This window comes from Magnolia sinica, chromosome 1 (assembly GCF_029962835.1).
Source record: "Magnolia sinica isolate HGM2019 chromosome 1, MsV1, whole genome shotgun sequence".
Taxonomy (NCBI): domain Eukaryota; kingdom Viridiplantae; phylum Streptophyta; class Magnoliopsida; order Magnoliales; family Magnoliaceae; genus Magnolia; species Magnolia sinica.
Window position 1 is genome coordinate 111,505,870 of NC_080573.1, and position 15,058 is coordinate 111,520,927.

The 15,058-nt window shown below is 41.8% G+C and overlaps 2 protein-coding genes across 2 annotated transcripts in view; both read right to left on the reverse strand.

Moving 5' to 3' along the window:
- Nucleotides 1-1,796: 1,796 nt before the first annotated feature.
- Nucleotides 1,797-7,123, reverse strand: LOC131254124 (ARF guanine-nucleotide exchange factor GNL2). Its single transcript, XM_058255133.1, has 2 exons — nt 5,537-7,123; nt 1,797-5,259 (listed from the first exon to the last, which is right to left on the reverse strand). Exons 1-2 carry the CDS (start codon nt 6,601-6,603, stop codon nt 2,151-2,153), a joined length of 4,176 nt encoding a protein of 1,391 aa, XP_058111116.1. The 5' UTR covers nt 6,604-7,123; the 3' UTR covers nt 1,797-2,150.
- Nucleotides 7,124-11,047: 3,924 nt separating this feature from the next.
- The window catches only part of LOC131254134 (DNA mismatch repair protein MSH7), a 95,262-nt gene continuing 91,251 nt past the window's right edge, over nt 11,048-15,058 (reverse strand). The window contains exons 14-17 of the mRNA XM_058255141.1: nt 13,928-14,344; nt 13,717-13,813; nt 13,128-13,255; nt 11,048-11,677 (exon numbers count right to left, since the gene is read on the reverse strand). Coding sequence (XP_058111124.1) covers nt 11,195-11,677; nt 13,128-13,255; nt 13,717-13,813; nt 13,928-14,344 — 1,125 coding nt within the window. The 3' untranslated portion in view covers nt 11,048-11,194. The remainder of the gene's footprint in view (nt 11,678-13,127; nt 13,256-13,716; nt 13,814-13,927; nt 14,345-15,058) is intronic.

Here is a 15,058-nt window from a genome sequence, read left to right on the forward strand (position 1 = left end):
GTCAGGCTACTCTTTGACGTGCTATGAGTAAGACTTATAATGGTAAGTTTAGAAATAGTTTAAGGCATAAATTTGTTAAAAGATTACTCATAAATGGAGTAATCACAGTGGAACATGTTAAATCCATTTTGAACTTAGCAGATCCCTTGACAAAAGATTTATCAAGAGATCAAATAAGAAGAACTACTAAAGGAATGTGACTAAGATGCATAAAGATATAACTTTCACTCTTGATGGCAACCCTACCTATGTTTTGAAATATAGGTTAGATTCAAAGGGACAAACAAGTCAAGTATGTGATTGAAACATACACTAGAAAAAGAAAATTTTAGTCTAATTCCTAAAAGTCTAGTATTTGGTTTCTACATTTCATAAGAGGCTGAGTATTAACTCTTAATAGATTCATAAACAGACTTTGCTGAGATGAAGCAGAATCATCTTTGATAGATCTACCTATATGAGTAGAGAAGTGAGACCGCTTTTGAAGAGATTGGGTTCGTCTCTAGAATACTCATGAAATAACGATTCGCACAAGGTTAGAAATGTGCGAATTTTTAGATCTCCAATTATATATATAAATAGATGTGTGTTATGTGTCCGGTGAGTCATATAAGGTCCTTAGTTCAAGACTAATGGGTCACTAAGTACTTTGCATAACTTTGATACGTATACATTAAAGTAAAAGTTCAAATCCAAAAGATACCTTTACTTATGCACTTATTTATACTGATATGCCATTCGTTCTAGAATCTGATTTTATTTTTGAAATTGTGGGAAATTGTTGTGTTTTTTAGAATAAAAATAAATTTTAAAAAATAAAAGTTATTTTTAGAAAGTAAATAAATATTAATTATTTAAACTTTCCATAAATAGTGTGTATAGCCAGTCGGTAAGAGAAGGGATCTTTGCTTATGCAACCAGGGTTCAAATCTCCTCGAGGATGATGCGAAGCACCGTCCGCCCATGCGTGCGCGTTGTGGGGCTGCTTGGGCGCTTTTTGACCCTTTATTAGGCGCACTTAGCACTTTGCACGTGTGCATCGTCGTAAGGAGCAATCGGTTCAAACTTTTTTAGGCCATGGTTCAACTGGTATTGAACCGGGGTCTACCCTAATGTTTTATTACCTTTATATATATATATATATATATATATATATATATATATATATAATTGAGAGTAATTGTAACATGATTGTACATGTGACATCTATGTCACGTGTCACTTATGTGGATACAATTTTTTTTGTTGGATAACTGCTCCTGTCTGAATGGGTACAAAAATAACTGCCATAGGACAAAGAGTCATGTCCTTTCATGGAAAGACAACTATTTGTTGTGAATGGGTATGGATTTCTTGAAGAGGCTCTTTAGCACCTCTTTAGGAAGAAATCCATAACCTTTTAATTGATATAAATCCTGAATACTATAATCCAGAAGGAGATACTCTTAATCCTTAAGATTATATTATCTTCTGTGCAATTACTCTCGATTTGATCTCTTACTGAGTTTTTTCTGAACGTCTTAAGGCATATCGGTGTCAAAACTAGAGATCTGTTCAACACTTAAATATGCAAAATTCGTGTTGAAAATCGGATTGAGAGTTCATTGTATCCTGAAGACAATTTGCAGATTTTCTTCGTTTACACTTGTTGGAAATTCCAGAAAAAGGGCAGCAAATCTATCTTGAGAAATTGACTATTCAAGTCAAGCCTTGAACCCAATAGATCTGATCGTTTCGTTATCATTTCTTCTATCCTCCGTTGTGTACAAGAAACACTTACATTTCTAACAACATCTGATTGTTGTGAACCTTTGAGTTGACTCAGTTTGTGAGGTGGGCTCCATTCAATGGTGAGTTTCCTAACTAGAATCTACTTATTTTACTCTGGATGGATCATCCCTGAGCAGCTGCAGAGGACGCAACCAGCAGCCAAGACACTAGCTCGAGGCTTATCTGAAGAGAATCCCAATACACAAGAGACTCAGGCTCAACTAGAAACCAAGATTCATTCGAGTCCCAACTCAGGTCTTCGAAATTTTTTAGAACTTCGAAAGAAAAAAAAACAGTTGATTTCCAAATACAACACTACCTTTTCAAAAATTCCCCCCACTATCCCAACCGGAGGGAAATTACAAAAACTAGCCATTTCCTTAGAAATCTTCAGGAAAGAGCTCCTCCTTGACTGAAGGAGCTATCCACTGTATCTGAATATTAGTAATGTCCCACAGCTCATCACCATCTCTCTGCACCAGAATCTCCTTCTCCTTCATCATTGTTATCATCTTCTTCAGCAGCTTCGGCACGAGTTCTTGAAAGCCAGACTCGTAACCGCCCCCGAGATCGGCCTTCATGCATGTATCCATCCTCCTCAAAATTCCCAACCAGAACGTCCGGAATCCCGGGTTCTGCGCCAGCAGCTTCAAGAACTGCAGGAACACCTCCACCAGAAGCTCCATCGCCATCTTCAGCGTACCCTCCATGCTCCTCGTCTCACGCTCTGCATTCCCCCTCCGCGAGTACTCAACCATCTTCTCATGGAGGTCGTCCACCATCGCGAAGATCACCAGGTTGAAACAGCTTAAGCAGGATGGCGGCGTGAAACCCAAATCGTCGGCCAGCGTGAAGCTCCGCTGGAGTGCTGAAACGGCGTGGTTCCGTATCTCCTCCCGCCGGACGAGGCTGGTCTTGCGGAGCGTCTCAGCTAGCTTTGTGAAGAGGTTGACCGGCAGGTTACCCGAGTTGCCTGGCTTCGAGCCTTCTTCCAATGAGGAGCTGCTGGCGTTGCTGAAGTTGCTGGTGTTGCTACCAGGGTCGGAGTACCCAGATTGGTACCATTGCACTAACAGGGTCACGGAATCTGCCATCAGATCTATTATTTTCGCGCTCTTCTCCAGGGGGATGATCTTCAGTGCTGCGAACCCAAATGCGCAGTCAATGCAGTAGGCATAGTTCAATTTCGTGACAAGGGTGTCGTTGGACATCAGTGAGATCATTGCCTCGACTCCCTCGTCGAAGGTTTCTGGGTGGCGGGCTGTGATTGATAGGAGGTGGAGGATTGTCTTCCATCCGAGGAGGGTCTGGATGCTCGCCGCATGTTTGTTGAGAATCTGGCAGACGCTTTCCGTTATGCTCTCGCAGCAGGTGTCGAGAATCTCTTTGTCGAGCTTCCACGCAAGGTTTATGGATTTGAAGATGAGTTCCTCATAGTTTTTATCATATTGAGGAGAAGAGAGGAGTAGGAGGCAGATCTTGAAGAGTCCCATGATAGCCTTCTCAGCAAATGGGCAAGGGGAGAATAGCGGGAATTGAGCTACCACAACAAGATAGTCGTGGAAAGATGGCCAAAACGTCAGGAATCGGTGAATATTTGCGGACGTAATGGTGAATAAAAGCTCCCAACAAAACCCAACTGTCTCTTCTTCTTCAATGGGAGTGCTGAACTTCTGGCCCTTGCCTGCGGCCGCAAAGATCAAGGCCCTCCCCAGGTTCAGCAGCGCTTCATCAGGCAAGTTGGAGCTCTTGCTGAAGATGTTCCCAATCCTGCATTTCTGGATTATCTTCAGATTCTGCTCGAATTCATTTCCAGTGTTAGCCATGGAGTCCTCGATGCTGTTGTCCAGAGATAGAAACTGCGAGAACCGTCCAATCAGACCCGAAATTTGGTTGCTGCTGCTGCTGAGTCCCGGGTGGGACGAGGGGAAGATCACACATGACTCAGATTTGGTGTGTTTAGCATTCTCAGTGCCTGAGGTGGAAGCCATATCCGGTTCAATTACAGATTGGGGCAGTAGCTTGAGCCGCTTGAGCTTGAGCAAGCAATCAACCAGGTTCCTCCATCCACCCCGAATTGAGTCTCCGAACTTGTCGGCGATGGTGAAGACAGCGAGAGTTGCCATTCTCGGTTTCAAATCATTGCTGAATGCGAAAAGGGTTTCTTCGGCAGAGGCGTAAGGATTCAGCAACGTGGTGAATTTGCAGAAAGAGGCAAGGATCTCGTCAAGAATATCTTCCAGTCCATACTGAGCAATTTTAGCAATGGATAGCAGCCCTTCGATGCATTCTTGGAGGATTTCATCTTCATCTGCATATTCGAAGGTTGCAGAGAGAGCTGCGACTGATGGACCTGAGATGGACACAAACAGTTCTCGGCTCAGGCGGTTCTCAAAGTTGCAGAGGATGAAGGGCTCCATTGCTTTGGAATGTTTGATCAAATCTACCCACCTACTTGGATTCATCTCCAAAGAAGCTGCTGACTGCCCAAAAAGCGTGATCGCCTTGTTTGAAATCGACATGAAGAGTTCAGAAAGATATTCTCTTGGGAGATCTTTTCCACCATTGATCGCTCTGTTGTTCCGTATGAACTCTTCTTCTGTCATCTTCTTCTTCACCTGTGGATTGTGTTGGTCTGTATTGAGCATGATAAGAGAGTAGCATAGGATGAACACGGCATCCTTGCTTACGAAAATTTCTGAAGATTGTTGCTCGTAGAATTTCTCTGAGAACGCTTCGAGAATCCTGTGGATCTTTTGGGACTCTCCGGGCAACCGGAATGTCTCAAGGAATGTCCGAAGGGCAGTGTCGAGAATCACGCCTGAGAAATTGAACGTATCTGTGAACTCTTTCAGGACTTGGAGATGGAGCTCGTCAGGGTCGCCGAGGAAATCCCCAATCTTGTTCTTGTCTAGACCGGGTGTGTACCGGTAGAAGCAAGCATAGCACTTGGGGTCCGGTACATTCGGGACAAGATTGCATATCTTCAAGAACTCCAACCCCTTCTTCTCATCTCTATTGAAATGGTTGGCGGCAATCATTATCTTTTTCTTCTGAAACTTCCTCAGCCTCACGAACTCGACCCATGTCTCCAGATCATTGTAATTCTCACATTTCTCGACCCAGAAAGGGCGGTACTCTGAAACGTCAACAGGGTGCACTGGACCGGGGGAGTCGCTGCTATCCATGCTATCAGCAACTTGGTGGATGATGGCGACCAGGCCTTCAAAGGCCTGGACCTGTATACTGGACAGAGGGCTGCCTGTGGGGAAGGCATTCTTGCAGAGCAGCTTTCCAATGTCTTCAAACACGTTCCGGCAGATTGGATCGCAGTCGTAATTGACGTACGCTTCGATTATGAAAGTGGGTTGTCTGCAGAAGCTTATGATTCCTTCGATTGCGACTTCCTGGAGCTGAACTGAGCTCCCTCCAGCTGCTGCCTTGAATAGCACGTAGGTGAAGAATGCTTCGAGTTGGAGCCTCAGAGACCTGCAAGCACCGTGTGTTTTGTTGTGATTCTGAGAAATGTGATGTCTGGGCCATTCATCATGTGGGCGTTGCTGGGTATGTCTTGTGGTTAGAAAATCAGGCCGTTTGATTGACGAGTGGGCCACATTGTATTTAAAGGAAGACGGTTAACAAGCATTGACGAACAGATGTTTGTGAATATGTTTTCGCAACCGATGCTTGGGGGCCACACATTGTACACAGTATGGCCCACCTGACAATGGCCCAGATCTTGCTCATTGGCCTGGAGCTCGTTTACCTGCGTAGGAAGTGGTAGAGGTTGAGGACTGTGCTGCAAATCATGGAGAGAATGATCGGACTAGAACACGTCCCGTAGTGTATTAAGTGATGAAAGAGATCGTTTTGGATCATCCGCAGAAGTTTCCGATGCTTGCCAATTCCTTCTCCGCCCAATTCTATTGCGGAATTGATCAAGACGAGGGCAAAGAGCTGAAAATCTTCGTCTGAATTAGTGGGGCCTAGCCCCTCAGCATCCACTACTTCTACCACATTCAACAAAGAGCAGAGGAAATGGAAGATGTCGACCATGCAGCGTGCGCTGTAACCCAGCCTCGATCCGCTCATGATCTCATTGTCTTCTATATCGGATTCTGAGCACCCGCCATCAGAAGACTCAATCTCAGGCAAGCAGGCAAAGATCACCTGGATCAATTCATGCATCGTGTGGCGGGCATTCCTCTGGAGTAGGTCCCCTCTGCTTGCGGACTGCTGGACGATCTGGAAGCACGTGTTCACGATCGTGCAGATGGCATGATCGGTCAGTGTGACCGACGCACGGCTCTTCATGATCGTCACAAGGACCTGCAGGATCTTCATGAAGACGGCATCCTCGGATATGGCGTCCGTCTTCTCAAGGCGGCAGTTTGTGATCCCTGCCACGACTGCATGTATCGCTTCGCTGGCGCCGGGGGTCTTCCCATCGAAGATCTCGAGCTTGAGGATCTTGAGGACCGCGGAGAGGGCAACAGCCGTGGCAGCTGCAGGTATCTCATCGCTCTGGATGACATCGAGGAAAGGAGAGAGGTAGGTGGATGGGTTGATGGTATGCCATTCCTGCTGCGGGTTGAAGATGAGAGCACGAAGCGATTTGAGGGAATTGAGCAGCACCGAGTCATAATTTTCTTCAGGGGAGGGGAGGAACTGCGGATCTGGGTTTCGTCGAATGGCAGCGAGAACGGCGCCAACTTCAGTATTCAACATGCAGGCCAAGCTCAACTCCTTCCTGGGTTTGGAATTTTTCTTCCCCTTTGTTCGCCATGATGCATTATCTTCTTCTTCTTCTTCTTGGTCTCGGGCTCTCGCCATTATTTTTCCATTTTATGGGAAAAATGGGAGGATTGAGGAGAGAAAACCAGAGCAGTTAGAGAGAGAGAGAGACGGTTATGTGAAGTTTGAAAAACGGTTAGGCTAGGAAACTAGTGGAACGGAGAGTAGGGAAATTTAATAAGATTTGTGACATATGGTAGTTTGAGGTATAGGTATGGTTGTGTGGGAGTGAGGGAGAGGAGAGTCAAGGGTAATTTGGGAATATAAAAGTTTTTTTTTTAATTTTATTTATTATTTTCGTTGGTACGGAGCCCGGGTAAAAGGGTAAGTGTTTTCCGTTGTATCTCATTTCCTCATGAGATTTGACTATTTCAGCTTTGTTCGTTGGTAGTTAATTGAGTCCCTCAAATGGCACACGTGCCAAGATGGCATGCGTGTGTAAGATCTGAGCTTTCCAACAAGCGGGCCCCACCGTGTAGATTATCCCTGGCCCGAAATCCTCGCTGCAGTGAGCAAAACATTAGACGAACCAAATAGAAGACTAAAAAAATGAATTTTTAACCGTCAATTTGCTTACACCACCCACCAGAATGCGGGTTCTCTTGATCTTTCGATCAGGTGATTTAAACCAGTGAGGCCCACCTGATGGATAGCTTCGCACATGTAGGTGGAACTTCACCGTAGAGAGGCTGTGAAAGGTAGAGAGGCTGTGAAAGGAGTGCGACTACCAAAGCATCCGCCAATTCTCAGATCACTCATCAGTCAAGTGCAAAAATCTAAGCTGTTCATCAGGTCTGACCCTACGGGAATTGGCTTGACACAAAAATAAATAAATAAATAATAATTCAGTCCTTTTGTACCCACGAGGTTGGCCACATGCAAGAAACGCATTTAAAAAGACTAATCAATGGTTCCAATTCACATGTGCTAGCCCTCATGATAAGTGGATGATTGCCCATGATTTTGGAAGTTACTGATGAATGGTCAAAGATGTTGCGAGAGCCTATCTCATTGGGACATGAGGCACCTGCAAGTGTGTTAGCTTTGAAGTGTAGTCCTCATCACGTGTAAAATATTAGACGTGAGCGTGGATAAAACAGGGCGGGCCCTACAGAGCCCCTGCCTGTACCAAATCCGCCTGGGTTGGTCCAGGCAAGGGCAGGGCAGGATGCAATTCGGGTTATGACAAAGCGCTATGTGCGTGGAAGCGCATTTGAGTAGTGACCCCACCACGCTGTGGGGCCAACCGTGATGTATGTATTTTATATCCATGCCGTCCATCCATTTTTTGGGTGGTGTAAGTCCAACCATGTTGTATATGTATCTTATATCTATGCCGTCCACCTGGTTTGCTCATTTTAGGGCATGAGCCCAAAAAATGAAGCAGATCCAAAGTTCAAGCGGACCACACCACATGAAACATAGCGGGCACAGATCTGGATGTTGCACGAGCTTCCTACGCCTTGGGTTTGATGGTTACAAATGGGACTTAAAAGAATGGAGAGTTATTTGACATGCTTGCATACGCTTGATACTCAAAACCACCTTTTAGCAATTCATATACTGCCACCAATTAACAGTCCAGAAGTCATATGACCTGGGGCCTGTTTGTTAACTCTGAAAAATAGTATTTACGGCGGAATTGAGAAAATTCTGAAAAATAGTATTTAAGGCGGAATTGAGAAAATGCTCCGTATCGAGAGTTGTTTGTTAAAGCCGAAATTGGAAAGCGCCCTAGTGATTTTTCCAGCTTATTTTATTGGTTGAGTACAAAATAGAAGTATGCCCAAAGATCAAGTGGACCACACCACAGGAAACAGTGGGAATAATGACTTCCACTGTTGAAACCTTGCTAGGGCCCATAGTGATGTTTATTTGTCATCCAACTTGTTCATAAGATCACACAAACATGGATGAAGGGAAAACACAAATATCAACTTGATCGAAAACTTCTATGGGCCCCAATAAATTTTCAACGGTAGAATTTTAATTCACACTATTTCCATGGTAAGGTCCACTTGAGATTTGTATATAATTCATTTTTGGGGTAAGGCCCTCAAATTATCTGTTAAAATGGATGGACGAAGTAGATAAAATTTGTAAATCATGATGGACCCCATAGAGTTTACTCAGTACGCGATCCGCTTCCCTACTGGACGCGAGATTTATTGCTAAAGCCTCGTGTAGGAATTTCTTGCACTAGAAACGTAGGTGGGGCCCACCTTCATGTTTGTGAGAAATCTACCCCGCCCATCGGTTTTGTGAGTTTATTTTAGGACATGGACTAAAAGTGAGCTGGATCCAATACTCAAATGGGCCCAAAACGTGAGGATTGATCGTCCTGATTTGAAATATTCATGGGGCAACATAAGTTTTGAATAAGGATAATATTTGTGTTTCGAGTTCATCCCAATAGGAATGACGTTATGAACGGCATGGATGACATTTAAACATCAATATTGACCGTGAAGGTGTGTTTTGCAATTTTGAAGTGGATGACACCATATTGCTTTCCGACGCAAAGAGACATACTTATTACATGCATGACACTACACAATTACATCAGAAAAGAATCCATTTCCGATTCACTCTTCCAACAATACAATGATGAAAATGTTCTTTTGGAGATGAATATCGAATCAGAGAATGATATGCCTAAAGTAGAAGGAGTATTTGGAGACTTTAAACAAACTATCATATCCAATATGCGATAAGAAATTGCCGCCACACTTATACATGCAAATCATTAAGTTTTTTATCTGTTTTTTTATTATGAATAATAATCTTTTAATTTTCTATTAAGTACTTCAGTTTATTTAAATTAAATAGAATAATTTTATTTTCGTTTAATAAAACATAATTTCTTTATAATGTAAAACATTTCTAAGCAGGAGACCGGGGCAAATGTGTCTAATTAACATATTTAAGACGTTTCATATGTTTGTTAACAAACAGGTTGTTTCGAATTCAGTACTTGATTTTCAGACTTAGCCATAATTACCAAACAAGTTTTTGGACTTCAGATTTTAGATTCAGCCTTTAAATTTCAGATTCAGCTTTAGACTTCAGATTTAATAAACGGGGCCTTAATCAATCCTAACCTCTGATTTGTGGAGGCTTGTTTGATGAAATCTTGTAAAGAGATGGTCAAAATAACATAATTTTTTCATTCATGATACTTGTAGATTGAACATGCTCTTGCAAGTCATCACCGCATCCATTCAGCTCTTTGCTTGGGATAGCAGATCGGGTTAATTCTTCTACTTGCATTTGCAGCATTGCATCTCCTCATCTAGCAGATCAACGGCTGGATCTTCCACCCATTATACCTATGTTGCCTCTTCATTATGTCATTGACCAACAATAGAGCTAGCTCTGATACGCATTCAAGAAAACAAAATAAAGTAAATATGGTCACTAGATATCATATTAATGTTGTCTGCAGAAAACAAATAGACATAAGATTTGCTCTGCTGATCATGGTGGCCCCATCATGGATGTGGCCATATCCCCAAATCACTCAGGTCAATCTACCGAATAACCTAAACTTACTAGATTTGAGGAAACAAATGCCCTGTCTGAAGAGACGTTGACCAAGGTCTATATTCGGTGCTTAAATCCAGTGGTTAGCATTTGCCCAACCTGCCATCTCTTGATATAGTCAAATCAATAAAGAAGCCTTCCTGATGACCAAAGCTGCAAGACCCTCGCAGGATAAGCTTTTAAAACAATTTTTTTTATTTTTTATTTTTTATTTTTTATTTACCTGAGGACCTGTTTGGGTGCCACTTCAAAAGGAGCTAATCTCATTTTTACTAAATACTAATTATGCATTTGAGATCATATTTTATATGATTTATTGATTATCAAGATTATTTTTAATCTCAAAAAATCTATAATACATCATTACATTTAACTATAGTTCTAAAACTCATAAACTCGAAATGGAACTCATCCGAATCAACTCAACTCCACAAAGCTTTGAGCCAAGTCCCTTGGAAACTCGATGGTGAGTCTGACTCGGTCAAGACTCATCAAGTCAGCTCAAATCTACATGACTCCACAGGGTTCGGCTGAGTCAACTGACAATTATTACAAAAAAAAGTTGAGTTACTTAAAGAGGAACCGGAATTGGCAGAACATGTTACCAATGAACTAGGCAGTGCATTTGCATTTTATAATAGGTATTTATTTTACTTTTTATTTCCATTTTCTGAAAATCTTGAAAATTCTCCCCCAACTAGATGCTATAAAATTTATTATTAAATATCAGGCTGAGTCAATTGAAGACTTGGTTGAGTCTTTGAGTTGACCAACCGGGCTAGATATCAAGTCGAGTCGAGTTTTTGACTAGTAACTGAAGTGAGGTGAACTCATTTTTTAAGTATCACCCAATCAGGCACTGAATTCAGAAACCTCCTAAGACACTGTCCTTTAACAGAAACCAAAGGTTCGAATTCCAATTAACAGACTCCCCAACTGCTGAAGACCAAACAGCATCTATTCATTTCAAAACTATAGCTTCTTTACAGCGTAGGTAGATACTGGGCAAGGATAACAGCTTACTTCCCCCTTACCCAAAAGAAAACTATTTTTCATCATTTTACACTGCAAGTATGGATATGACGCTCTATTCCTTTCCCTTGAGTAATCTGTAACAGTTCTTCAGCTCATGCCACAAGAGAAGCAGCGTATCGGAATCATCCTCGTCCAGATCGCATCCGTTGATCCTAGAAACGGCCAATATAGTCTTCAGCCATTCCTCGTGGAGAGTTGAAAACTCCGACCTCCCTTCACTCGACTTGAAATTCTCTCCAATAGACCTTCTCATTGCTCCACTAGCTTTTGATGCAGCTTCAACCACCCACTTCGGGATCCCGGCCATGAGTGCAACTTGCAGCCCATAGCTCTCTGGACATGCTCCTGAAGTGAGCTTGTAGAGGAAAACCAGCTCCTGGTTGCCCATAGAGGAGCTTCCATTTCTCTGATTGAAAGCACAGGCCATATGTTGAAGGCTCACATGAGGGTGAGAAGCAAACTCCTTTGTGAGGGGGTGATAGTGAGTGGCGAACAGAAGACGGCATTGGACTTTTTCGATGAGATGGCGGAATACCTGGAAAATAGAATATAAAATTATTTGGAGCAAAAGCGTGCAAGAAAGATCACATACCCCAGAGACTTCTCTACAATTAGAACATTATTTGGAAAATGTTAAATCTCTGACAGGCAGTGGATCTCTGAAAATTGAGATTGTAAAATAATCCTGATCTTGCAGGCCCAGTGCCACCACATCAGCTATCTTGACAATTTGCGGAAAAGTCCCTACAAAATCAATAACTAAGGAAATTTCATCAAAAAGTGAACATTCCATCATCTCAAAATTTGAAGGACTTTCCTTTCTGATAAGCAAAAGCTGATGTGGTATTTTAAGGCCTGTAAAACCACGATTATCTGGAAAGCTTCTTTTTTTTTTTTCCACAATCTGGTGTCTGACTGAAACCTCAAACCACAATAGTGAATTTGTTATTTTCTTTGATTAATAAGGACATAGAAAGAAATGCAGCAACAAGGCAGTCTTCTGGTTGGAAAAAGATAGGAGGTCCCCTATTTAAGTATACTCCAAACTGGTCCTCTTTTCTGAATGGATGAATGGGCCTATTGTGATAATTGGCATAATTTCTTCATGTTGTTGGATTGGGATGCTTCGGCACCACCTCAGATGTTAGTACATAGTAATTAAGGGGTACGTCCATGAGATTTGCTGTCTTTACACAATCACTAGCTAAAGAAATTGGTGTACAACTGAAAAGTGGTGGGGCATGGTGTGTTTTTGTGACACTTCATTTCAGCAGCCAATGTGGGACAATAGTCTGCGGTGAATATAATTTGTGTGGACTACTAAATCCGACCTCGTGTCGGAAAATCTAGTGATTTTAATTGACTTTAAGCTCTTTGATAGCATTAAACACATGCTAAACACACCCTTAAACATGCATTCATTAGTGCATACATGCATGTACACACACATGTACCATACATACAGAACATACGCACATACATAATGCATGCATGCATATGCATCTAACTGAAGTTATGGCCCTTGATAGAATGGCATCACAGAAAAGGATTCATGAAGCTGACCCCAGTTGGTTGGAACAAGGCTTAGATGATGATGATAGATATAGATGCATAACACATGCACGCGCGAGCTTGCACACACACACACACACAAAAACATCCTATATGCTCATACTGCCAATTTAGGTTTCCCAACTTCACCATATTGGACAGTGGCATCCATATATTTAACTTCCTGAAGGTGGTCCAGTAAATATTCTTCCTTTATTTTCAACTACCTGAAAATCCTTACAAAAACGTCAATGGGCAAGACAAATCAATTTCTAGGAGTCCTAGGAAAAAGAGAAATCTAAAGTTAAAGATTGATACCGTCACATGGTAAAAAGGTTAACAACTTCCATGCTATCTAATTTACATAGCCATCTTGGAGAAAAATCACTAGAACATAGACAAAGAAGCAATGCTAGAAGAGGTAAAACACTCACTGCATAGGCAATTGCATATCCATCAAATGTGCTTGTTCCTCGGCCGAGTTCATCAAGCAGAACTAGAGAATCTTGAGTGGCATTTTGAAGAATTGATGCTGTTTCCGAGCATTCAATAAAAAAGGTACCTACAAAGGAAACTCACATTAAATGTTAGGTTGGTACTTTTGGCCTGTTGATATCTGAATAACATCATAAACGCCTCCCTCCCTAGATCGGCTGCCTTCTAAATGTCTGTGGAATTAGCAAACCTCCATAGTGTAGAAAGAGATACTTGTCTCCTACATGTGCAGGACATGTAATTAAGGTGAACATGGAGAATTACACAGATTTTGGATAAGGGTTGCACATATCACTATGAGCTGTGAATGATTGCAATTACATTGTGAATATGTGATTAGATAGTAAATAGCTATTATTAGTAAATGAATTATCTTTAAATGTGGAAACAACCAAACTGGCTGATCATACGACTCCCTTTTCTCTCTCTTATTCTCCTTTCCTAATACTATATCAAGTAGGACTAAGCTCAAAATAATCCACATGACAAATAGTTCAATAAACCATTGATCCATAAGGTAGAACTCACTCTCGCCCGTCATGATTCGATCAGTTGCACCAAGCCTTGTGAAGACAATATCCACAGGTGATAGAACACACATTTCACAAGGAACATAACAGCCCAACTACAAACAAAGATTAGAAAGAGGATCAAATCACAATCTTCAGAAACTTCACACTACTTATGGATGTTACATGTGAATAATCCAATTTGCCCAGTTATAAACATTAGCACAAACCTGGGCCATAATAACAGCCAGACATGTTGCACGCAGAAGGGTTGATTTTCCACCCATATTTGGTCCAGTCAGCAGCAACGTTCGAGGGCAGTAGCCTGCTGTACCTTCACCAAGATATATGTCATTTGGGACAGGATCGCCCCCATTCTCTCCAATAGCATATGGATGCCATAGGCCCTTGACCTTAAGTATCGATCCTCCAGTTTCTTGGATTGAAAGCACGGAAGTGGAATTAGGAGGCACGAGAACAGGCCTGCACATACACCCACGAGAAGAATTTGCAATGACTGCAAAAGATCGTAGCACATCAACACGGCTGAGGGCATGGATGATTTGAGTCCATTGAGAACTTTTTTCGACAAACAACTCAACAAGAATGGATAGTGTTTCAGCATCTGAATCTTTTATATCATGCTCCTGGAAGCAGATGTGAATCAGTGGTAAGTAATGAACTGGTATTTGTGTAGTCACCTTGTGCAAAGAAGTAAAGCAAGAGTATTATAGACTGAGAGCACATGGAACTGCAATTTTGAGAAGCTGAAGAAGGCAAAATGGAAAAAAATAGTAATAATGATAAAGAAAAAAAAGAAGACAATAGACAAAGCTTTCACAAACAAGAAAATTTGGTGTAATTATTTTACGAACAATAATCAATTTGCAGACTATACACACTATTATTAGCTAAATATCCCCTACATCACATCCACTCAACTCCACAATACAAAACCATAGCAATTTATTGCACAAATTATAAACTAGGGATTTTGACTGCATAATTCCTCAGAAATTAGGATTTTACCAAATAATGCCTCTACAAATAGACATGCAGGGAAGTGCTTTTGAGCAGTGAAATTACCATAATGCCCACCGTACTTTTTTCTTTAGAAAGTGGTAAAGTGGAGAAATGTGGGGCCCACGTGATATTGTATGACATCCAACCCATCCAAAAGCTGTAATCTAGCATGATTTTCAGAATGCATGTGCAGGCCATCAGGTGATTCAATCAAAAAGATTTTTTGGTTCGTGTCATTATCATAGTTGATTGCATATTTTTGACAGGTTAGATGTCATAAACATGACACGGGCCCCAAAAAGCACTGCCCAAGTATTTTTATTTGTGGGGGAATTCTT

What these genes read in the sequence shown, in the direction of transcription:
- LOC131254124 (XM_058255133.1), bottom strand. Translation starts at nt 6,603, where the DNA reads ATGGCGAGAGCCCGAGACCAAGAAGAAGAAGAAGAAGATAATGCATCA. An exon ending in CTCTACCACTTCCTACGCAG is followed by an intron (nt 5,260 to 5,536) that starts GTAAACGAGCTC and finishes CGGTGCTTGCAG; the next exon opens with GTCTCTGAGGCTCCAACTCG.